Source organism: Erigeron canadensis, chromosome 2 (genome assembly GCF_010389155.1).
Source record: "Erigeron canadensis isolate Cc75 chromosome 2, C_canadensis_v1, whole genome shotgun sequence".
In the NCBI taxonomy this organism is placed as follows: domain Eukaryota; kingdom Viridiplantae; phylum Streptophyta; class Magnoliopsida; order Asterales; family Asteraceae; genus Erigeron; species Erigeron canadensis.
This window is the reverse complement of record NC_057762.1, coordinates 44,296,123-44,323,364: the sequence shown is the minus strand read 5'-3', so window position 1 is coordinate 44,323,364 and position 27,242 is coordinate 44,296,123. Positions and strand designations below refer to the sequence as shown.

Here is a 27,242-nt window from a genome sequence, read left to right as displayed (position 1 = left end):
AATTATAAGAGAGATGACATCACACCTTCCACTTCCTTTTTCACTGCTCAATTCTAATCAATCACATTATATCATCTCAACTCTATCATTTATTCACCACTTATCTAAATTTTGTTGGCATCCGACCACACACTTCACCACTAACTACAATTTAAAAAAAATTAACGTAAAAACAATAAAAAAATAAATCACATGATGGTGATTGGTAGAAAGTGGATTAGGGGGTTGGCATCGGTAGGAAGTTGGGCGTGTGGTCATCGCGGCGCCACCACGAAACACCGCCACCATCAATTGACGACGCGTTGTGGTGTCAAAAGGCGTGGTCACACCACGCGGGTGAACTTACGCGGGCTCCAAAAACGAGGTGGGTTCCAACGGCTACTTTGACTTCCAACGTTAACTTGCAGATTTTTTTTTTGTTTTTGTTTTTTTTGTTTTTTACTTTATATATACTCCCAACTCACAACACAAAACACACACACACACACACACAACAACTACAAAACACACATACCACATTCACTTTCTCTTTCAAAAAACACACTACAACTCAAACATACACACACTAAAAAAATGCAAAAACATATTGGTTCCACCACAATCATCGACGAACCGTTCGAATGGTCCGACGATAGTAGTTTAGAGTTGTTTGCGAACGCCATTGAGTCCGAAGAAGCCGAAAGTTCCACGACCCGTTCACGTGCGAAACGTAAAGCCGTGAACCGTAACCGTTGGACTGCTTCTGAAAGGTTGCACCGCGACTACTTTTGTGAAGAACCGAAATACGACGATGATTTCTTTGAAGATAGGTATCGTATGCCTAAAAGACTCTTTCTAAAGATCGTGCAAGATCTTGAGTCGAGATACGCATATTTTCAGGACTCGTATGATGCCCGGTTGGCCAAGAGTTTTACACCGATACAGAAGTGCACATCTGCCATCCGGCAACTTGCAACAAGTAATCCTCCTGATGAGTACGACGAGTATTTAGAGATGGCCGGGAGAACATCACGTGAATGTCTTCAAATTTTTTGTGACGCTATCGTTGACACTTACAAGACCGAATATCTGCGTAAACCAACAACACATGATCTCCATAGTTTGTTTGAAGCACACGAAGAAAGGCATCACTTGCCTGGAATGATCGGTAGTCTGGATTGTACACATCTTGTTTGGAAGATGTGTCCAGTGGAGTGGAGGGGGTAATACAAAAGGGGTGATCATGAATACCCCACTATTATGTTGGAAGCAACGGCGTCTCAAGATTTATGGATTTGGCACGTCTTTTTTGGTCCTCCGGGTGCTTTAAACGACATCAATGTGCTGCAACAATCTCCCTTGTTCCTCCCCGAGCGTATGGGCACTGCTCCTTACGTTCCATTCAGTGTAAATGGGCGTACTTATAGACGTGGCTACTATCTAGTCGATGACATATATCTTACATGGTCTACGTTTGTTAAAGCGTACAAATACCCGACAAACGAGAAAGAAAAAATGTTCAAAACGGCACAAGAGGCGGCTCGCAAAGATATTGAACGGGTATTTGGTGTTCTCAAAGGAAAATGGCATATCATTGATCGACCGTTTCGACAACGGTCACTAGGTACAATAAGGAACTTGGTGTATGCGTGTGTGATTCTGCACAACATGATCATTCAGGATAGTGGTCGTGCGATTTGCCCAGTTCATATAGGAGATCTAGTTGTCCGCCCAAGTAGTCATCGGGACGCCTTACCGGAGATACAGGACGAGGAGACACATTTCCGTCTCCGGTATGATCTGACAGAGCATCTAGCGGGTCTAAACTTACCACACCTCCAACCGAACGATGATGATGAGTAGTCGTATTTCTATTATTTATGTTATATCTTTTAAGTATTTCTAGTATGTTTTTTTTTTATTTGTTTTAATTCCAAGAATTATTATGTATTGTTTATGTATTTGAATATTTTTAGTTTAATGAAATTTAATGTTTAAATAAAATGAAAATTGTAGAATGAGTGGTGAGTGAGTGGTCGGATGCCAATGAAATTTGAATGAGTGGTGAGTGAGTGGTGAGTGAGTGGTGGAGTTGAGGTGGCATGCTGTGATTGGTTAGAAGTGAGTGGTGAGAAAAATGGTGAAAGGTGGGTTGCCAACCCTCTTATGGAGTGCGTGGTGTGACCACTCAATTTGACGCCACTACTCATGGTAGATGGTTGGCGGCGGTGTTTCAACGTGGTGCCGCACCTACTACGCATCTATCTTTCAACAAATGCTAGCCCCTAACATCATCATGGTTTTATATTATTAGTACTTAGTAATTAGTAAATTAAAACATTAAATATTTTATCATTAGCATGTGGATAGTAGCTATAAAACTGATGGTCGAATGGTTATTACAATATAATAGAATAGAAGCTTTCGCAACCTTGTGCTGTCTGTTCAAAACTTGATTAACTTATAATCTTTCGCACAACAAAATTTCAAGCAGGGAGTAAGGATGATGGCAATCATGTCTTTCATGCCTAACTATGCTTAGCAATCCACCAATAATATACTTCCACATCATTTCATGTCTAACTATGTCTAACTCATGGCAATCATGTCTCCCCATACTTCAAATAATTATTTAATTTTTTTTATATTCATAATTATATTAAACAATCTAATGGCATAAACACTAATTAAAAATTATTAATTTTTGTTAATCACTAGTTATTAAATAAAACAAATATATTAATAAAAACATCCAAACATATCACTTATAGTTCTATAAGGATTGAATTGAAATACGAGTACAAAGCCAAGGGCATTAAATGTATTTAACAAGTAATGGCCGGTTGTTAATGTATCGACTTTCCTAATAGATACGAGTAGCTAATTTATTATTCATAAATTGATAAACACTAGACGTACAAATAACATATAGATCAGATCTAGCATACGAGAAAGAAAATACATTCCGCACTGCTGCTGAGTCTTCGGACTTATCCACCAAAGGATTCGTGGAATTTTTGCGGATTGCTTTGGGGGAAATCTACCAAAGCTAGGCAAATAGATAGACTCCTTTCCTGCTGCTAAGGGAGACATCATCTATACTACGAGTAATTTTTATGTATTTAACAAGAAAAATGATAAATTTTCCTAAATATTAGTCTAAAATATGAAGGTTACATGTAGTATCTATTAATTATCTTTCTTAATTTTTACCTCTGATTAGTCTACATGTCATCATCTTATTATTAAAGGGATTTTTAGACTATTTAATTAATTAGAAAAATTAATCATTTCCCATTTAACAAATATAAAAACTTAAACAAAATCTAATAATATGATTCTTTGAATGATTAAATGGTTATACCAAAACAAAAACAGTAGAGGCAAGATGATGAAAATCAGAAATGACGTAATGAATCGCAAAGGAAACAGGGGGTTTAGACAACACCACAAGGGATGATAAAATCAAAGATCAAATCATACAATATTAAGTACTGTTTAACAGAATTTTAATACCTTAATTTTACAACACGTCCCCCCACTGCCCCATACATACGTACGTACAATGGCATGCACCACCAGTAAAACTGTGACCCCTTCTGAACCTCGTAAATCAAATAACCCCGCTTTTAACCACGGGTTATAACTATCCAGTATGGTCCAAATTATGTCAATCACCTACCCCCCCTACATCTCGCTTCTCTATTTATTACTGCACTCACATTACTGTTTACTGATGTTTATACAAATAGTAAATAAGATACAATAACATCTAAAACAAAAAGGAATATTGATCTTGTAGAATGTATGTAATGATAGCAGATATTAAATACAACAGCAAGTTATGTTTCCGTCTGGTGGAACAAGTTGGGAAGTTTGAATCACTAGAGGAAATATTATAGTTTCTCACTTTCTTTTGTTTAGAAATTTTTTTTTTAAGAATCATGAAAACTTTTAAATAATATATTGTTCACAGGTTTTTTTTTTTTTTTTCATTCAACCGTGTGAAATGATATAAAAAGGTATGTTGTAGAATAAACTTTTTTAAAAAACCTTTAAAATAGTCTTTTGTGAACTTGTGAATAAATATGTTTATGTTTTCGTTCACATGTTAACAAATGGGTATATATAAGGTCTTGAAAAAAACTTTCTTCTACAACATGTATTTTTATAACGTTTCACATATGAATAAACTAAAAAAACATATGATCCAATACATAACTTAAGAGTTCTTAAGGTTCTTACAAAAAAATAGGATCTCAAAAGAAGGCTCCCTATATATATATATATATATATATGAAAGATAAATATAGTATCTCAAAAGAAGGCTCCCTATATATATATATATATATATATATATATGAAAGATAAATATAGTACAAGCAATCTAAAAAGTACAAAAGTATAAGGTACTTCCTCCTTCTCCGCCAGCAGCCGCCACCTGCTTCTTCTCCGGCGAGACAACCACCGCCACCACCATCATCTCTGACCACCCCAACCACGACGTCGGCGCTGCCAGCAAGGGCTTCGACCGTACCGTATCAAACCGCCACCATCTATTGGATCGCCGTCCATCAAATCCATACGATTCCCATATGCGTAATGTGACAACCAGTTTAGAACGAATGAGGGCAACGCCCGTACCGTATCTACCCGAAGACGAACCTGATTCTCGCCAGAAAAGTCATCGGAGATGTCGCCGGAGGTGTTGGCGGTAGTTGTCTTGCCGGAGAAGAAGGAAGAAGGAAGAGGTGTGACGGTCGCCGGAGAAAAAGTGGTGATCGGCGGCGGCAGCCTCGCCGTAGAAGAAGGAAGAAGGAGGAAGAAGATCCAATGATGCCTTGTATTTTTTATATTTTTTAGATTGTTTGTACTTTAAATAACCCACCAAATGCAAGTCCGAACTTAAATCGGAGTTTTGTTTAATAAATTAAAAGTGGTCAAACTCGAGCTTTTGAATAATAAAGTCAAATAAACTGGGAAGCCTAAATGAACTCAACATCTTATGTATAGTATATAGTATATAAGTTATATACTAGTAGTTCTTATTATAAATTTTCACATACATTTATATTTTATATAACTCAATGTATAATATTTCTATACCAAATATTGTATCCGGATCTGTTTAAAAAATAAATAAATATACATAACAAAAAAGAATTATCTGATAAACGAGCCGAGTTTATGCCTCTGTGCATACTCACGAATCAGTTCGTCTATAATCCTAGGCAAAGGTATGATAAAAAACATTATTGCTACATACCTACTATATCTACGTACATTTTATATGTGTAATTAAGTAAAATGTTATAAGTATTAGTGTTACTTTAAAAGACTTTTACAGTAATGTCTAGCTCACAACGTCAAAAACTTCTATAGAAATTTAATTTTAAGCAAACAAAAATGAAAATGATTATATGATAAATCCAATAAATGCACGTGTACATATTCGATAAAAAGTTTGTTTTGCGTAAGTATATAAGTAATGAATAATATATCAAGCTGAGCGTAATTGGTTGAGAAATCATATGCATATATTTGTTGTAAAAATACAAAATGGAATAAGTATAAGTATGTCATGATCTAATGAACATTTTAGACGTGTTACATCCCTTAGATAATTAATTTCTTATTATATATATACTCGTAGGGAGTATAATATTAATTGTTACAAAATACAGTACTACACTGATCTTGACACAAAGAAACCAAAACATATAGCCATTCCTAAACACTATCGTACATGACACATGGATGTACATATAGTATGTACTATGTAGATATGGAATTATATAATTGTGAATGTGTCGGGTCGGGTCGGGTCGTAAGTGTGTATAAATAGCGGGCCTGAGATAAATTATGAGTCCCCATGCACACCACTTGCTATAATTCATCAGCCTTTTTGTGTTTGTCTTTTTAGTCCAACATATAAAGTTATAAACACACACGTACCTGTTTTTAAAGCTTCCAAATATTATTGATACAAAAAAAAAAAAAACTTTGGAAACCATGAACACACTCTTTCAAACCCTTCCTCTTTTACATGCCAATAATCCAAATTCCTTCGAACCGGTCAACCATCATCATCCCTTTTGTTGTTTACTCGATCATCAACTTCCTCAATTCTATAATAATAATCCATCGTTTCCGGTTCAATGTGTTGCACAAAACCCTTCACCAGCAGTAACTAATTATATATCGTCGAAATATGAACACAACTCTGATGATGTTCTTGAAGGCATTGCTGCAGTCGTAGGTGAACGTGTGCTCTTTGGAAACTCTGTGACCACACCAGCTGGTAATTAGTACAGTAATTACTTAACGCATGTGTATTATAACTTTTCATATATATATTATGAAAACATGCGATAATATATATGATTTTTTGTCACAATAATTAATGTTGACACGTACAATTGTTGCGTGTAGTGAAAAATGCTACCATAGTGCAAGATGCCGGAAAACAAAATGTTGAATTGAAGACAGTGATGAAAAGTAGTACTACTGCTGCAGGTAGAGTAGTGGAGAAGAGCTACAGAGGGGTTAGGAAAAGGCCATGGGGGAGATGGTCAGCGGAGATACGCGACAAGATAGGACGGTGCCGCCACTGGCTAGGTACATTTGACACGGCTGAGGAGGCGGCTCGTGCTTACGACTCGGCTGCAAGGCGACTAAGGGGATCAAAAGCCAAGACCAACTTTGAAATACCATCAGTTTTCCCGATTTCGTCGTCTACTACTGCCACGATATCATCTCCAACAACATCGTCTTCCTCGTCCGCCGAAGCGAAAAAACGGAAGTCCGGGGTGATCAATAATAGTAACAAATGTCACGTGGTAACTTCTGTGGATCAGCTGTTTAGTAATTCTGGTACGATGATGATGAGGACGGATCCAAATAAAAGGACGACTGCTATTAATAATCAAGTAACGAATACTAATGATATTTATAAGGATTATTATTATTGTAAGGACGACACAGAACTAATTGATCTGAATGTTGATGGTCCTTTGATGAAGAAACGAACAAATTAAAATCTGACGTTGGTCGTGGGCTTAATTATTAACTCAATGTAATGTGTAATATGTACGTATATGTTAATGCAACTAACTATATATATATATATGGAATAGATATATTTATTTTTATGACTAAACTTCTTGTTAAATTTGTGTTTGTCACATTCTTTTATATCCCATTTGTCAAGCATATAATTGTCACTTTGATCGATTGATTAATTTTAATATGTAACTTGATCAGCGCAATCAAAATGTTTTAATGAATGCATGTCTCATATATACACCTAGCTATAATAAGCTATATATATATATGGGTGTTATTTTAATCTGTAAATGATAGTACTATTTGATCTTTTGGGAGAAGTCGATCCACTGGTTGGAATTTGAGTACGAACGAAAAAGAAAAAAGGAAACAAACCAACAGAAAGATATAACAGGGTGTTTAAAGATTCTTTAATGATATCAGCAATTACTCGTAGTACACTTTTTGATGCATGGTAAGACTTGATAACTAGGTATTTTATTTTGTTTTTAAACACAGGTGTTAATGAGTGATGTATTAAATAATTATATACTTATTATATAAAATTTAGAAATCTCTATCTTTATAATAAATAAAATATAATTATCTTTCAAAGTATTTTTTAAAAAAATATGATGTGGTAAGTCTACAGTTTTATTTAAAATATTTTATTTTAATTATGATTTCATAAATAAATTATATTATTTTTAATTAAAAATAGGTCACTAAATGCTTATTTAAAGTTATTAATCTTTTATTACAAACAAAAAAATTATTTTATATTGTATAATATCCTTTTATGTTTTGTTAATACAATAAGTAATTTATTAATTTATAAATAGTGTTATTCAATTCACTATCTCCAAAGATTACTTGCATATTTTTTTATATTATAATTTTAATTAAAATACCTGAATTAAACCCGAATAAATTTGCTAGTAATTTTTTAATATAAAAACTTTTTATGCTAAATGTTGCATTTAATATATATTTTTTCTTTATCTTTCCTCCTCACATGATGACTGTTATTCCCTTAAATTATGGAAAAGAAACAAAAAGTTAAATTTTAGAACATTAATGACATAATTCAAGAGGCAGAAAAGGTTTAAAGTGAAAAAAAATGCAACACATATATAAAAAAAAATAAAAACAATAACACTTTATTTTAGAAAGTGTTAAAAAATATATAATATTTTTTACTTAGCACCGTTTAAAAGTAATTTCACTTACACTACCCCTTAACATTAATGATTAGTTTACACCATCAATCTTTTATTTTTTATAATATATTTATTAACATTTTACATCAATTACTTTACATTGATTATCAACACCATTTAACGGCCCATCTACCACCAACAGTCCCCCCTCCCCCCACCCCACCCCCACCACACTGTCGTCGTTAAGATCACCGTTGCATTGCGCAAGTAACATGCAAGTATAAAAAAATTTAAAAGATATAAAAAGTTGAAGGTTTAAAGTAAAAGTAAAAATAAAAATTAAAAAAAATGAAAGAAGTTAACTAAATCAATACAAGGAGTGGATGAGGTTTTGTCCCGGTGAATAAATATTTGCCTGGTACTTGGAATAACATCGTTAAATGTTTGGATACCATGAAAGTGAACGGGTTGGGCCTTAATAAGCTGCTGAAAGGGGAGGTGGGCGACGGAAAAGAGCTGAGCTTCTGGTTAGACAATTGGGCCGATAGTGTTTGCTTCAAAGTCAAGTTTCCTCTTCTTTTTCATCTAGAGAGAGATAAAAAAAAAAGTCCACGAAAGATTTAATTCTAATGATGGAAAGTTCGATGGACGGTGGAACTAGGTCAGGCGTTTATCCAAGAAAGAGGAATTTGAGGAACTAATGAATCTACTTCAAGCTTTTGAAGGCATGGCAGTTGGTATCGGGTCTGATAAATGGGTGTGGTTGGGGGAAACGAGAATATTTTGACAGTATGTAATGTGAAGAACTAGTTACTTGGCAACAAGGATTTTAGCAACATGTACGTGTTTAAGTGGAGTAAATGGATTCCAAAGAAGTGTAGTATATTTATATGGAGGGCGTCAATGGATCGTATCCCTACAAAGACGACATTAAAGGTTCGGAATTGTTTCATCAATAACATGGATTGTGTGTTATGCGGGGATGGTGAGGAAACCATTGAGCATCTATTCTGCGATTGTATTATGGCCACAAGAGTTTGGCATGCAATTAGTAGGTGGTGTAATACTACACCTTTTTTTTGTCTTCAACATCAAAGACCTATTGGAATTTCATGAGCAGCCTGGGAAAAGCAAGGTCGAGAAGAAAGTATTGAAAGGTATCGTCATTATTAGCTGCTAGTTAATCTGGAAGGCACGAAATGATGTTATGTTCAACAAGGTTTCAGTAAATGCTTCGGAAGTTATTCAAAACATTAAGTCGTTAGGCTTTTTATAGTACAAAAATAGAATAGAACATAGAAGTATTACTTGGGGTAATTGGTGTAAATTCAAATTTCTTGTATGATGATACCGCCAGTGTTTTGCCGGGGTGAGTGTGAATATAATAGTTACTTTAAAAAAAAAAAAAACCTAAATCAATAAATCGTACGGAGTAGTATCCTTCAAAATCTACAATATTTTATGGGCCCCACTAAAACACGCTTGGGCATGATATCAAACGAATAGTAGGAAAGCCTAGCCCGTTATTGTGGGGTTTATAGACCACTGCAATTTAATGGTAAAACTATTATATACTCGTATCTATCTATATCTATAAAAGAGGAGTTGGGTATACTTGACATCTTTAATTCTTTTCTTTTAGTCTAATTCCCCCTTCTAATTAATCCCTTATTTTTTTATATTTTATATTTTTATTTTTGGCCTATGGAGCCACATAAAACTATCGAAGCTCCTTTTATTTATGGTATCTTCTATAATAATCTTTATATACGTTGAACTTTAACTTTAAGTGTTATCAATTTACTATGTCTATTAGAAGTTTCTAATTATACTTGAGATTCAAACGGAGTATTATTGGTATTATTATTATTTTTATATCTCTTTTAATTTAATTGGTTATCTATTATAGGTTTATCATGACTTCTTCTTTAGTAACAAAAAATAAGACCATATTAGTTTATCTTGAAGATCTTAATCCAACATATGTTAACCATCATTTGACCACTCTGTGTTGTGCAAGTATGGAATGTCTTGGAGTGGAACAACCCGAAGAAAATCAAAACGTTCGAGATGGTATTTGTTGATGAATTGGTACACTTTTTTATTCTCTTTTTGTTTAGCTTAACTCTAAATCGTTTAGTCTAAAATTGTTGTTTGTTTTTGTAGTAAGTTTAGATATTACAACTTGCAAATTTTTTATTTAAATATAATTGGAAAAAAAAGGTAAACTGAAATTAATATTTATATGAAATTAATTTTCACATGTTTTTTTCTTTAGTTTCGTATTGATTAAACTGTGATATTAGTCATAGAGATTTAATATACTTGAATTTTAATTTTTTAGCTTTGATTAATACGTAGTATATTTTAAGACTACCCGTCCATTGGACGAACCTGAATAATAGTTAAATATATTATTTGACATTACATACAAATGAACATTACATACAAATGATTTTTTATTTTTTATTTTTGACAAATTTGAATATACTTATAGATAAAAGAAATTCTGTTTTGATAGAATATAAAGAAAATTTCTAATAATTTTATGATTATCGTAAGTAATTAACATGTTAGATGTGTGTAAAAATGACTCAAAAAGAACAAAAATTTTTAAAAATTAAAGGTTCTAAGGCTCTCGGAGACAATATGTAAAGGACGGTATTTAAACAAATTTAGCAGTCCACTGAAAATAAAGGCATTATATTATTCTTTTTAGTACGTACCAATTTAGCTAATGTTCGAACAAGATGGTTATTAACTATAAACCAAACCATATTTCTTCAAATTAATATATCTTTATATGACACCTATAATGTTGCACAAACTATCCTAAATAATGTTGCCATATTGTGTCAATAATCGTAACGATCAACAACTCCTTAATCTTGTGGTCTTGTCTGATACAGTGAATTTGAAAACGTTGCAGGGGATGCATCGAGGTGACTAATCACTATATATGCATTACAAGATAGTTTATCATATGATATGTGTCACTTCATGAATAACTTAAATAAGAATTACTTAATTAATTTGATATATACTTCAATACTTTGTAAATATTAGGCTATCTTCAATGTTAAGGACAGACGTCCTTGAGCTGTCATAGTATATCCTTATAAATCTTTATACGTCTTTCAAATCCTATAACCTTATCTCCAACCATACAAACATCCTTACATACCCTTTTACCTCTAACTAAAACAAAATTATACTAGGTAAGGACAAGTAAGAGCATGCATTTAGGTAAAGACATCCTTTAAAAAATCCTTAGTTTTAGACAAACTTTAACAGCAAAAAATATCCAATATCATCTAAAGGCACCTCCATTAGAGATAGCCTTACTTCAGTTATATTATTTCTGTATCGTGTATCACCGGTCAATTAATCGTTGACTAAAGTCTAAAAAGAAGGTCCATGTGCTCACTACTTCTGTACTAGCTGATTGTCCCTTAATAAGTGACCGTCCTCCCTATGGTGTTTAAATTTTTCTTATTATTTTTAGTAAATGTGGTTTTTGAATTTCTCCAACTTTGTCATTTATCATGTGCAATGCGCATGAATGAATTTCAGTTACTTTGTTAACCGTATTACTCCGTAGTAAAATGGAAAAAAGTTGAGAAAATTTATAAACCGCAAGGACGACCACTAATATTAAATTTCTCTAGTGATGATCACCGTAAAATTAGTAATGTACAACAACTATCGCTGACTTGAATAAATCCTGAAATTTTATAATATACTACCGTTTATCAAAGAAGAAAAACATAAATTCAAATACAGTACAAATGAATATTGTATAAATGTAGATCATGATGATGATTAGATATATGTTTGTATAAGGTAATATGCAACAGTGACAAGAATAGTAAATTTCATAGGAGAACCTTCATAGGAGAACCTGTGCATACATGCCTTTCAATAGTGATTAACAAAAGCTACCCACCTATTTACTATCACTCCAACTCCCACTCCTTAAAACACTGTATTCAAATTAAAGGAGAAGGGCTAAGTGGTTTGGTAGGTCAACAAAATCCGGATTTCACCTTCTAGAGTTAGGGCCGGGTTTCGCCTTCCAGAGAAGGGCTAAGTGGTTTGTCTCCAAAATCTTGTCAATAATTAAGTCTTAGGTTTGAGTCGATCCATATATTCGTAATACAATGAAGTTTAATTATTTATTATGTACAAATGACTCAAAGAATCAAAATTTTGAAAAACTTTGACTCATATGTCTATGGCCTAATGGATAGAGTCACATCACACGTGTATAGAGGCATAGGACAATCCATAATGGAGATGTTTGTTACAAATCCATGGTGAGAAAGAGGATGTTTGTAAAGGGAGTGTTGTTGTGGATAATGACTTGGAGCTTTGATGTTTATCCGTAGGTAAAAATTGTAAAGAATGAAGAGAGAGTGTGTGTTTGTATATAATAATTGTATGTATATTAATTAGGTATTTATATGAATGATGAATATGTTATTGTTGTTGGTAAAAAAAATGTTTGTAATTAAAAAAAGATGTATGGAAAACAGATATTGTATGTTGGTTAGGAGATCTATAGAAAAAACAACTTAAATTGATGCGGATGGTCTAAGTGTATACAAATTCTCAATATTCACATCTTTGATATTATAAATTTGAACACATTGGACCATATGACACTCTTTTTAAAATCAAGTGTATCTAAATAACACAATTAAATTTCGTTGCGCTTTTTTCATATATTGGTATTGTATACAACGTTATATGCATATAAATTGAAAACAAAATGAAATTAGTGATTGTGAGTTGGCCTAACTCATATATTAAAAAGGGAACCGATAAACATACTACAACTACTAACAAATACGTACATCATAATGTAAATTAGTAGTGAATTGAATGATGTTGATTAGCGAGCATTCTTATTAGGGACTACGCTACTGATCAATAACCACTCTATATTGTCATCTATCCGTAACTTTCTATTCTTGGCACATGGATTAGTTACTAGTCACTCTCCAGCCAAGACCAAATTCTAATTATATGGTCGAAGTGGTGTTTCCTTGAAAAGGGGTCCACCTAAGTTAAAGAGGCCCATTTCTCATTTTCTACCAATTAACACCTATGGTATCTCAAATACTGTTGGATATGCTATATATCAAAATCATGAAAAGATTTCTATATACTATATTGAGTCTAGTTACAAAGAAACTAGTTACTAGGTGTGGTCTTGTGGGCTTACATCTTGCGCTGGAATTTTAACGTACGTGCATCAGTTTAAAATCTATTTTGTGAATGAAATATATAAAAATGGAACATACGTATTAATGGTTATAAAAACGCTCCTAGTACTACTACACTAGTGCCTCCACATCGGACTTGTATTAGAATTGATACGGATGCACACATCAGACATGAGTCAAATTGGGGAGAAGTCTGTAAAGTTAGAAATAACTTCAGAGGTCAAGTTAGAGTAATTTTAACCCTTGATTTTAAATCAAGGGTCAAGATTATCCTTACTTAATTAGTCAAATTGAATAACTTGAGGGAATTCTATCCTGTCAAATTGGGTCAAATTTGATGGAAAATACGGACGTATTGGTGTTTTTTCTTTCTTTTTTATTTCTTCCTCTCATTACCAACTTATATATTTATTATATATTATAAAAAGAAATAACCTCATGTTGAAAGTTATATTGGAGAAAATTTCTAAAATACCCTTAATGATTATATTACGTACACTCAGTCATTTATCCTTTAAAATATCTTTATTTACCATTTACTTTATTTACTTTTACATTAGTTATCTACACCACTTGACGTCGACTCTACGACCAATAGTTGTCCCTACAACCACAACGTTGCCGCCATGAACATCGCCACATTACGCAGGTATTGCGCTGTTAAACTTGAAATGTTATAGTTACAAACAAATTATTACCAGCAAGATTTACAAGTCCATAGGTCCAATTAAAAAAAAAGTGAGTGAAGAAAGAGAAAACACAAAATGTTTCCTTGATGGTTATTGATGTCACGTGTAAATAATGTAATTATAGATTTACAAACTCTAGCAATGCTCTTATGTTTATGATTTAAACTTATGGCGAAATCTACATTTTGAACTATTAAAATATAGAATTAAATACAAGAATGGTCCTCGTGGTTTGTCACTTTTTGCAACGACAGTCCCTCTTTTGAATATTTAATAATTGTAATCCTTGAAGATATGTTTCAGTTGCAACGCTGACCCTCACTAACCAAACCATTAATTAGTGCTCTTAAGTTTCCCATGTGAGTAGCACATTAAAGGTATTAATGTCCTTCTATCTACACAAACACAAGGGTGTTCAAAAGTATCCAAATTCGAACCAAGATCCGAAAATCAGATTCGAATTCTTCGAAAAGTTGGATACCGTAAATTTAAGATTCAAATTGGGATAGTAATTTTTGAAAAGTTTCAGATATTTTGGATATCTGAAAATATCTAGAATTTTTATTTTTTGTTAAATTTCAATGTCATTTTTTTTAATTCGAAAATATCCGAAAATATCAAAAAATATCGAAAAAGCTTAGTTTCAATATCTGAAAATATTTTAAAACTTATGAACATATCTAAAACGTTAGTCTCAATATCTGATAACTCGAAAATATCCATGATATATATATATATATAACGAGGATAGCTGCCCTTCAGAGTTTTCTTCCATTGTGTCTCCTTTCTGAATTCATGGGGTAGCAGGAAGCTTCTATATATATATATATATATATATATAAAAGGCTATCAGAAAGCGCCCGCGTGGCGCTCTCTGAGCCCGCCATGTCAGCTTTTTCTGATGTGGCATTACCAGAGCGATTCGCACGACACGTCAGCAGCCACGTCAGCATTTTCTGTGCTGATGTGTATCAGCATGTAAGACATAAATATACGCCTTTATGGTTTCGAACCCGGGACCTTTCGTACAACAGGTTATCACGTTTACCACTTCAACCAAGGAGGTTTTTGTTTATAGTTCTCAAACCCACTATTAATAAGGAGTCAGTCACATCGGTTTTTTTGAAAAAAAGCATCCAGATCTATAAACATACACAACCCTAATTTCATTTTATCCAATTATTTCATAGTCCCCAAAATCCTTTCCAATTTTATCTTCGAATTAATAACTCAGATTACCTCAAATCCCTAAACTTTAGGGATTTAGGGTTTTAAAATAATTGTTAAATCTCGAAATATCTCAAATCTATATATTATCACAAAACCTATAGAGATTCAGCACATCGAAACTTCTTCTATTTTGTCATTCCGGTTCATACCATCACGAAAACAATTTCACGAAAACAACTTCTTCTATTTTGTCATTCTCGACCCGTGGTTCTGTATTTCTTTTTAGTGAGTTTTTATTTTGATGTATGTTAATATAAATCTTTATATATATACCGATGATCAGTTTTTATATAGATATTGATGATGTTTTGTACCTCTTTAAATATATGTATGATTCAGATCGATGGTCTTTTGAATGTTTGTATCATCTTTATATTGATGATGTTTTGTGTCATTTATATCTATATATATATTTTTGTACAACATTTCTATATATATATTTGTTTTTGTGTGAATGTTAATTTTGGTAAGAAATGTTAATTTTGGTAAGAACTGATTACATATATCTATATATATAGATATATGTATAGATATCGATATATATAAATAAATGTATGATTATTGCACAAGCATTTGTTTAGTCTATCATCATTTATATGTTTGTTTTGAAAGTTAAAGGCAAATTGGTTTGAAGATTAGAAAAAGATCCAAATTTATACCTGTAATAAACAATTTTGGGTGCTTCATTTATGTGTTATCAAAATTGTATCATTGTACTACTATCAAGCTTTCTTTTGACAAAACTGTATATAGTAACCACATTTAATATAGTTAAACTTTTAAATGTTGTTCTCTCGATAGTCTGAAGGAGAATACTTTGATGTTCGTTGTCCGTAAATTGCATAATATTTTCGAATATTTTGATGTTCGTTGTCCGTAAATTGGATAATAATTTTTAAGTGCATATATATGTATCTGTTTTGTGTGAACATCTACTTTTGTATGAACTGGTCTGTATATATATATATATAACTTTTGTATGAACTGATCTGTATATATATATATATTTATAGAGACATATCCACGATGGCAACAAGGCTAATCAATGTCAAACCTAGCAAACGTCACGCAACTGTAAGGGTTCGCGTGATACACACTTGGTGGCAAAATCCACAGGGTAAAGACCCAATGCTGGAACTCATTCTTGCTGATGAACAGGTTTGTAATGACTCATTCTCAACCGAAATAAAACAATAAAAAATTTATCATATATACAGGTGTATCGTTTATTATTTGATTGTTTTAACGTTGCAGGCTGGTCGGATGCCCGCTATGTTAAGAGGCAAGAAACTTATTTCTCAATGGCAGCATGTCTTGAATGATGGTGCAACTGTTTCAATAACGGCATATTCTGCAGCTTCTAATGGGTCACAAAAAATTCACAAGTTTCAACCGACCTCCCATCCATATAAGATTCTGTTCAACCATACTAGACTACACTGGATCACGTTATGGATTTAACTTCACAACCTTCACTCAGATTCACACCAAAGCTGAAATTCACACCAAAGCTGAAATTAAAGATCTGGATTATGTCGGTTAGTTTTCAACTTACTTTCAATGCATGATTTTTTATGCCGGTTGTTTTTCACTTTTTAGAAATTACATTGGTTTCACTTTCATACTTTTTCATCAGATGTCATTGGAGCTCTTGTGAGGATCGAAAATATCACCTCCTTTAAAAAGCAAGACAATACCGAAGTAAACAAGATCGTGTGTTATCTTAAAGATTTAGAGTGGGTTTTCTTTGATTATACATGACTGTCTATATGACTATTACCTGTTCGATTTATTAACCACTTTTTGTCAAATTTTTCTTTCTAGATCGGTTGAACTCAGGCTTACATTGTTTGGGAAATATATTGAAATACTGCAAGATGAGCTTAACAAGCAAGAACCAAACAAACCCATTGTCATCATCGTTCAGTTTGCAAAGATTAACGTGTGGAGGAGTAAGTCCCCTAACTTGATATATCTTGAACAGCTTATACTGTTTGTGGATACTTTGTTCTCTTATTTTCTTATTGTATTACAATGTTTTCCAATCTAGGGGGCAAGGGTGTCGCAAATGCTTTTTCTAGAACGAAGCTCTTTGTTAACAGTGACATCCCGGAGGTCAATGACTTCCTGCAACGGTTAGCTCTGCCTTCTCTTAACAAATACATTCTAATACCTATGTCTTCGTTAAATGAGAGTAATTATGTATATTGGAACTGTGAATAACCTTATAGCTATGTCTAAACATATATATATTACAGGTATGATGGAAGAGGACCAGTTGAGAGGATCCAAGCTGCAAACACACTGTCGGTTCAAACTAATCCATCTGAATTTTTTAAAGACTGCAGTTATGTGCCATTAAATGATTACATGCTACATGAACCCGTAAGTATCATATTTTTAAAACACACTTCTATCTTCCATGACATTTATTTGCAAGTAACGATGATGTTTGCAACTTTTTTCTAACTTAAAAATTTGTACAAATGAAATCTTTTATTGTTGGGAATATTTAATAACAATTAATCAAGTATCATGTGTATTAGGATGGCAATTATGCTACCTATGCAACAAAAGACAGTATTGAACCTGATGAAGCATGGTGGTACTCTACTTGCAAGCCTTGCAACAAGAAAGTAAAAAGTGATGAGAAAGGATTATGGTGCCCGGACTGTGGAGAAAACCCAAAATCACTCACTGCAAAGTATGTTAAACTACATATTACATATCAGTATATATTATGTATTACTTACTACTTAGTATTCCCGTTACCTAAGCTTTCTTGCAATCATGTTGTATTAGGTTCAAAGTCTATGTTCGTGTTGTGAATGACACTGGGTCAACATGCTTCACATTGTTAGACAGCCATATCAAACAACTGATTGGACATAGTGCACTTGATCTGAGAAAGCGGTATTTAGATGACCCTGATAGCATCCCTGATGAGCTGAATGAGATTGTGGACAAATCTTTCCTATTCAAGTTTGCGATAGAGCCGTATAACAGGACCGAAGATTTTCATTACTATACCGTTGTGGCTCTCACCGAGGACAGCCAGACTGTTGCGGCATTCAAGAACCACTTTGGCGTTGAGACGGTATAACTATTCTTAGAACATGATAATGTGCCACATAGTGTTCCACTATTTTTTTTCCCGTGATCAATTGCTGAGTTTTGTTTCATCTTCTAACTCATAGGAACCTGTAGCCTACACATTTGTACCACCCCCACATGCTAATTACATTACAGCTGGACGCAGTTCCGTCAAGGTAAATTGATATAGCACCCTGTTATTCGTTAATGTGCTGTCATTTGTTTGGTATTATTTTAATTGCTTCACATTTCATTCATTCTTTAGCTTGACTCATGCCTTGAATTATATGTACCAAAAATTAGTATAGCTTATAAAATAGTGTTACTATTAAGCCTGTTCAATGAAACCTTGTGTTAATATCGAAAATTAGATATTCCCTATCGAAAAAGCTATAAGATACCTGAACATATTTATATCTGTTACTATTAATCAAAGTAATGTTGATCTTGGAGTTTATAACAGTCAACAGTTAAGTAGTTGTACATTGCACGAAGGTCAAATGTTGATCAAGTAGGATGTTTGCATCGAAGGTGGTTTTAATGTAGTTTTTTACATAAGCTTAATATAAGATATACACGAATAATGCACCATTCTTGCATAATTTATACATACTTAATTTTAGTTTTTTCATTTTGTCTTAGGACTCCATGTCTGTACTGGGTGACACTGTTAGCACTGCGGATAGTCCACATGGTAAGCGCCCCTATCCAGATGCTGAAGTTCAAACTGAAACTAATGCTGCCCTGAATCCGGCAAGTCTTCGACAAACAAGATACGCAGGTAACCGTTCAGAGTGATGAAGAGTATTAGAAATGGAGGAGATGTCAGCAACCCCGGAGTTCTAAACTTATCGAATAATGCAATTTGTTTGCCCTTTAATTAAACTTGGATTTTGTTTCTATATGCCTCGGTTTTTATGTGCTCAAGTCCACGTGTAATTTTGTTAGGTTCCCGTTGAGTCAGTCATGTCCAGCCTCCTGTAGATGTTACAAGTTCATTGCCTCAAAAAAATACAGGGGTATCGACCACAAACAAATCTCAATCTCCAGGTTATGCAGAGCATACATTTCAGACGAGGATAGATCGTCGTACATCTATAACCGGTAAACAATCAACTACTACTAATTCATCTGGTACTAGCAATGCAAATTCCTACTCTTTTGCGACTCCATCATCCAGACTCGACAAAGGAAAAGGCATAGCCATTGGAACACGGAGTAGTGTTCAAAATCCGCACATTGGTATGATATCTAATATCGATTATTATATGAAGCTATATTTTCTTTACCATGACGTTTACTCCGGTTATATAATTTATTCACGGAACATACAATATTAGGAGATAAAGCTAAATATCTTTTATTGCATAAATGTATAGGTTCCCGAGGTGTTAGTCACATACAACCTCTCAAAGATGTAACGAATACATGGAATCAAATAAATGCGCGAGCACTGAGCACAAACGCTACTATAACTCCAATACCTCAGGACCATACATTACAAGCAAGGATGAGTCGTCGAGCATCTCTAAGGGATAAATCTTCACAACAGAACCCTATTAATATTTATGCTAAGTACTACCCTACGGTTTCTCCAGCTAGCATATTAGACCAACGCAAACGAATCTCTATTGAAGGACCGTGTACTCCAACAATTCCTCAACTTGGTATGTTGTTTACTTTCATATTTATTTTGTCAAAAAAAAAACTCATATGTAGAGATTGAAATTCCGCTATACTTTAGCTCTATACAGCACAATCCATATTCTGCATATGACACCGGCCACTTAAATATGAAATTCACACTGATGGGATCAACACACCTACCATTTGGTTGAAATATACCAGCATACATTTCTATTTTTATCTCTAACAAGGTTATGTTTCTTTTTGATCAGATTTATTGTACTTATTAGACCTAAGCTTATTATCGTCTTATAGGTCTTAGATGTTCGTCAGCTAATAATTCATCATATAGCTCTCCTTCATTTTTAGTGTCTCCAAAATCACTCCTGTCGCATGGTAATCGACTTATTTTTTTATATTGACCATATATTAACTATCTAGAGGAACCAGCAAACCATTTTCATACTTTTATTGATGTTGTGATTCCTTATCATGAAGGATCGACTTTATTGGAACCAACACTACCTGTTAATATGATTTCATCTGGGACTGTACAAAGAAGCAAACGAAAATCAAACCTACATCATCAAAGTCGATCGTCTGCCAACACCTCACAGATCAATATTGATATTGTTAGAGCTAAAGGTTTTGCCCAAGCACGAAAGCGCCGCAAAGATATATTAGACGCTAAGAGATCCAAACGCCGACATACATCAAATGGTTTTACCCATGTTACCAAATATATCACAACTTATTACCTTATTTTACTGTCACACAATTTATACTTTCAGCTCAATGTTTCCATTTCATGTGCTTAAAAAAGTTGCAGGAAATCAAATTGGTCAGAATATCAATGCAACCAGATTTGATTTTTCAGAGACACGTAGACTTGATTTTGATGCTGAGGATGATGACACGAATGACAATTCACGTAGGGGCATTTCTACTGGTAAACATTTTAAGACTCCATTTTAAACACATCTTTTTAAAAAAAAAACAATATCTTCAATGGTACTACATACTTTTCGCAATAACAATATTAATCTTTCTTCATTTAACAGAGTACATTGATGAAGAAGATCCAATTTACCCTTGTCAATCCTGTGGAGCAATGTTGTGGTATAGCGAGACTTTGAGAGGTAGTGGGAAAGGCAAGTCCGGATCATATACATTGTGTTGTAAGGGTGGCAAGATAGCACTTCCGGTCTTCCCGAAAGACCCTCCTGAATTGTTGATGAAGCTGTACACAGGCAACCACCCAAAAAGCAAACATTTTTTGGACAATATTCGTCGATACAATACCATGTTTTCTTTTACTTCCATGGGTGGTAGAGTAGACAAAGAAGCTAACAAGGGACGTGGTCCTAATGTATTTCGCATCCAAGGCGGGAACTGTCATAGATTGGGCGGTTTAGTTCCTGTTGGTGATTCCCCTCCAATATTTTCTCAAATGTACATCTATGACACTACAAATGAGGTTGAACACAGATTGAATGCGGTGAGGTATGCTACTAAATAATAATGGAATCTAACTGCATACATATAAGTTAAATAAATTGCCCAATCACTAAGTTTTATATGAATACTTAGATTTCTTTGTATAACAGCTTATGCCTTACCATATTTCATTAGCATACTTTATTATTGTCATTTTTTTTAAACAACAGCAAAGACAACCCGTCATCGTCCAGAAAAATTCAACCATTAGACAAAGATCTTATAAAGGATATTCAAGAAATGTTGGACGCCTGCAACCTACTGGTCGGCACCTTCCGCCTTGCCAGGGATAGGTATGAAGAAAATCCTAGCGAATCATTCAAGCTAAAACTGATTGGAACCAGAAAAAAGGATGGAAGGACTTACTGTCTCCCAACTGCACCAGAAATTGCAGCTTTAGTACCTGGTGACATTGATTATTCGTTTGACAAACGAGATATCATCATCGAAAGCCATTCTGGTGATCTGCAACGCATAAGTGAACTACATCCACAGTACCTTGCTCTTCAGTATCCCTTGATATTCGCTTATGCAGAAGATGGTTACCGTGTAGACATATATCACAATAATGTCGAAGACTTGACTACAGGCAAAGCCAGCAAAGTAACGATGCGGCAATTTTTTGCATACATGATCCAACACAGACCCCATTTACAAAGTTTGCAATTAAAGTCTAGGAAACTTTTTCAGCAATTCTTGGTTGATGCATACACCATGATTGAGTCGGAAAGGATATCATACATACGGTTCAATCAAGGTAACCTTAGAAGTGAAAGCTACGACAGGTTAGTTAAGGCAGTAAATAAAGGTAATATAGAGGCGACTTATCTTGGGCAGGGTGTAATACTACCTTCCTCATTTACTGGAAGTTCGAGATATATGATGCAAAACTACCTTGATGCAATGGCAATTTGCAAAAAATTTGGTTATCCAGACCTTTTTATAACATTTACCTGCAACCCAAAGTGGCCGGAACTTGTAAGAGTATTGGCAGATGAAAGGCTTAGTCCAGAGGATGCAGGAGACTATATTGCAAGAATGTTTAAGATGAAATTGGACAGATTGATGAAGACTTTTAAAGAAGATCATTTATTTGGGAAAGTTGAAGCATGTAAGTTTGCATGTTCGTTACATCATGATCATTGCTATAATTGTAAAATGTGACCTTAAATACATTTTTTTTAATCATATGGCAGATGTGTACACCATAGAGTTCGAGAAACGAGGTCTTCCACATGCGCATATTTGTCTTTTCTTAGGTGCGGATTACAAATTGCCAGAACCCGCTGACATTGATCGCATCATTTCTGCTGAGATCCCCGATGAAGAAACTCAACCTGACTTGCATAAATTAGTCACGGATTCTATGATGCATGGTCCTTGTGGTAAAGCAAATCCGAATTCTCCATGTATGGTCGAGACCAACAGTTGTTCCAAAAATTTTCCAAAAGAATTTATTGAACATACCACGGTCGACAAAGATGGACATCCAGTTTACAGAAGGCGTGATAATGGTCGAAGTGTTTTAAAAAGCAATGTCCCCTTGGACAATAGTTATGTTGTTCCTTATAACGACACACTTTTGAAAATGTTTCAAGCTCATATGAATACGGAATGGTGCAATCAGCATGGCTCTATCCGATATTTGTTCAAATACATGAACAAGGGACCCGATCGAGTTACAGCAGGAGTGTATGATGAAGAAAAAGACGAAATTAAGGACTTCTTTGATGCAAGGTATGATTAATTGAATTTCTGTAGCCATGTATTATATACATTCAGAAATTAGGATATCTACATAGTGTAAACTACCTGTTTCATACCTGTTTTTTGGTTTACATGAAAATATAACAGGTATCTTTCTGCGTGTGAGGCTGCCTGGAGGATATATGCCTTCGATATTCATGAGAGGTATCTGGCGGTAATTAGGCTTCCGTATCATTTGGAAAAACAACAAAATGTTGTATTTGATCCAGATACTTTTGAGGAGTGTGTACTTGAGAGCCAGTCTGTTAATTCAACCAAGTTTTTAATGTGGATGGAAATGAACAAGGTTGATGACTTGGCACAAACGTTAACTTATGCTCAATTTGTAGAAAAGTTTACTTGGATTGCAAAAGATAAGAAATGGCAAAGGAGACAACGAGGCGAGCCTATAGGAAGGATTCATCATTGTTCACCTAGAAACAGTGACTTATTTTATCTTAGGATCTTGCTGAATCACGTCGTGGGGCCAACGTCATATGAAGATATAAAAACGGTTAATGGCAAGAAGTGTCAAACTTTTCAAGAGGCTTGCTACGAGTTAGGACTTTTGGAAGATGACAATGAATACATTCAGTGCATTCAGGAGGCCAGTGAATCTGCTTCTGGTCATTTTCTCCGTACAATGTTTGTTATGCTTTTGATGTCAGAAAGCCTTACCCGGCCTGCTGCTGTTTGGAACACAACGTGGAAGTTGCTATCAGAGGACATATTGTATAGGGAAAGGCGTATACATCGTAGACCAGGTTATCATTTTACTTAGTTATATATATATTACCTCTTCTCACTTTGTAACGTGAGAAGCAAAGTACTAATATTATTCAGGCTCGAAAGGGTTATATTTTTTTTTAACTAATACTTACTTTTTGAAGTGGACTTGTGTTTACATATCTCTCTCTATATATATGTACACACAGATCTTGAACTAGAGGATGATGACTTGAAATGTTTGACACTGAACGAAATCGAGGAGCTGTTGAAAAGGAATGGCTCTTCTTTGACAAACTTTAACAACATGCCACATCCAGATAATACCGAATTCATTTTGAAGGAAATCGATTGGTTGATGACGAGACGACAGCATATAGTGTTGGATTGCTAAGGACTGAGCATGAGCAACTTTATTCCTCTTTAACAGATGAACAACAAACCGTATATCACACTGTAATGGATGCTGTAAATAGGGGCAAAGGAGGTGTTTTCTTCCTGTATGGTTATGGTGGTACAGGCAAGACCTTTGTTTGGAAAACATTAGCTGCTGCAATCCGCTCCAAGCGAGAAATTGTGTTGAATGTAGCCTCGAGTGGAATAGCAGCCCTATTACTTGAAGGTGGTCTAACAGCTCATTCGAGGTTTGCTATTCCAATTAATATTACTGAAACATCATTCTGTTGTATTCGTCCGGATAGTGATCTTGCGGGTCTAATACGTCAAACAAAACTCATTATTTGGGACGAAGCCCTAATGGTTCATAAGCATTCCTTTGAAGCTTTAGATAGGACTTTTAGGGACAATCTGAGATCATCCAACCCGAACAACATGAATGAACCGTTTGGTGGGAAAGTTGTAGTATTTGGTGGTGATTTTAGACAGGTGCTGCCGGTTCTCCTTAATGCGTCAAGGCAGGATGTTGTTATGGCTTCTCTGAAGTCATCATATTTATGGCATCATTGTAAACTTTTGAAGCTCACAAAAAATATGAGGTTGACAGTTGGGGAATCTACTGACTTGGAAGAAATAAGACAATTTGCTGAATGGATTCTAGATATTGGAAATGGCACAGTCAATGAACCAAACGATGGTGAAGCTACAATTGAATTACCAGATGACATCCTCATAAAAGATGAAGGGAGGAAACCCATTGATTCTATTGTTGATTCAGTTTATCCTGACATTTCATCAAATATGTCGGATCCATCCTTTTTTCAAGACAAAGCTATTCTTGCACCTACGCATGAAGTAGTTGATATCATCAATGAGCATGTCATGTCAAAAATTGCCGGTGAGGAGAAAGTCTATCTGAGTGCAAATTCGATATGTGAAGATGAGGGGTCCGATTTTAACGAAAAGTTGTACACTCAAGATTTTCTCAATAGTATTAAGGTTTCTGGCATACCACACCATCGTCTAGTTCTAAAAGTAGGTGTCCCTGTTATGTTACTTAGAAACATAGATCAACCAGGTGGATTATGTAATGGCACCAGACTTAAAATACGAAAACTTGGTGAGCATGTGATCGAGGCTCAGATAATTTCTGGTAGCAATGCGGGAAAAATCACCTTCATTCCACGCATGAAACTGATCCCATCGGACAGAAGAATACCATTTCGTTTTCAAAGAAGACAGTTCCCGTTATCGGTTTGTTTTGCCATGACTATCAACAAAAGTCAAGGTCAGAGTTTGGCCCAAGTTGGTTTGTACTTGAAGAATCCAGTTTTTAGTCACGGCCAGTTGTATGTTGCCCTTTCGAGAGTAAAAAGCAAAAAAGGATTGAAGGTTTTGAGTTTGGATGGTGATGGCAAGCCTACAAACACCACAAAGAACGTTGTTTTCAAGGAGGTTTTGAGCAATTTATAACCGGTATGTTTATTCTTTTGCTACATAATTCATTCTTAAATTTGTTGGTTGAGTGTCATTTTTAACGTTGTTTATTCTCTGGGTCACTATTTGAATCCATCACAGCCTCTTATATATATGCCTTTATTTTTTTACATAACTCCCTAATTTGTGGTACCTTATAGTTGAAAAATGATAAATATACAAAAATCAAATATTAATCAAATAGGATGTTTTTTTTCAAATGTGGTTCTAATGTCTTCCTTTTGCACAATTTCTGTATGCCGCTGTAAATCAAATAGGAACCTGATGTTGCCCCTGAATCTTGAAAGTCTTCGACAAACAAGATACGTAGCCGACTAAGCGTTCAGAGTGATGAAGAGTAGTATAACTCGATTATTGTTTCTGCAACCCCCGAAGTTCTTAGCTTATTGAATAATGCAATTTGTTTTGCCCTTTAAACTTGGATTTTTGTTTTTATATGCCCGGGTTTTGATTTTATGTTTTGACATCGGATATTTGCGACTGTTAAGGCCATTTGATAGTCATTTTTTATTTGCTTTAAGGCCTTTTGATAGTCATTTTTTATTTGCTTTATAATGATAAAACTCATGCCTTTTGATGGACATTCTTGACTGTTGGCTTTATTTTTTGATATATTCGTACTACTAGGAGGTATTTTGGTGTTTTGCATTACTTCTACATTAACTGGACATATAGTTTTTAGTGGTGAGCTTTGTCAACCATGTTATGATAACCAAAAGTCAAGCTTATTATAATCATCCGTATTTTAATCTTTAAGCTTTTACTCTTTAATCTATGTATCTAGACTACTCTTGGTACTTCCCTTTTCGCTTCCTTTTGGTCAAATTCTATAGACCAATTTAATCATTGTACGTGTATAATATCATTCTTATTTGTATGTGGTTCGTTTTTCTAACAAAGTATTGTACGTAATATGTGCTAGATTATATGTAGGTCATTTTCTATGAATCACGTAGACTACTAACGAGCTTGGTACAACGCACGGGTTTCACCTAGTTATATATATATATATATATATAGAAATAAATACAAAATCTGGATTTAGTGTACGAAGCATATATTCCTATTTCCACTTATTTAGTTGATTTACATTATTATTTAACTTTTACTAGATAATCAAGTTTAATTTTACTACCATCTAGTTTATAACTTAATGACAATGACCCATTTACTTAGCATGCTACAATGTCATTGTTTTTTGTGGTGATTAACAAAAGACAGCCACCTGCTACTTATTTAAGAATATATAGAAGTCAATGAAACTGTTCATCACAAGTTAATTAGCTCGATCTTTATTCATGGAGACAAGCTAGTATTATCTCAAGTTAAAT

The 27,242-nt window shown here is 34.2% G+C and overlaps 3 protein-coding genes across 3 annotated transcripts; all 3 read left to right on the top strand.

Moving 5' to 3' along the window:
* Positions 1-449: 449 nt before the first annotated feature.
* On the top strand, positions 450-7,016 carry LOC122588339 (ethylene-responsive transcription factor ERF084-like; the record flags this gene model as incomplete). The annotated part of the gene is made up of 3 exons (XM_043760448.1): positions 450-488; positions 5,980-6,287; positions 6,482-7,016. Coding segments are annotated over 3 exons (882 nt in total), but the record flags the coding sequence as incomplete, so codon positions are not given.
* A 12,055-nt stretch (positions 7,017-19,071) lies between these two features.
* Positions 19,072-24,412, top strand: LOC122588338. Its single transcript, XM_043760447.1, has 11 exons — positions 19,072-19,204; positions 19,441-19,665; positions 19,803-20,090; positions 20,365-20,445; positions 20,548-20,769; positions 20,879-20,998; positions 21,111-21,552; positions 21,717-22,657; positions 22,743-23,283; positions 23,401-24,056; positions 24,228-24,412. Exons 1-11 carry the CDS (start codon positions 19,072-19,074, stop codon positions 24,410-24,412), a joined length of 3,834 nt encoding a protein of 1,277 aa, XP_043616382.1.
* Positions 24,413-24,477: 65 nt separating this feature from the next.
* LOC122588337 (ATP-dependent DNA helicase pif1-like) lies at positions 24,478-25,887 on the top strand. Its single transcript, XM_043760446.1, has one exon. The coding sequence runs from the start codon at positions 24,478-24,480 to the stop codon at positions 25,885-25,887; it is 1,410 nt and encodes a 469-aa protein (XP_043616381.1).
* Positions 25,888-27,242: the final 1,355 nt, after the last annotated feature.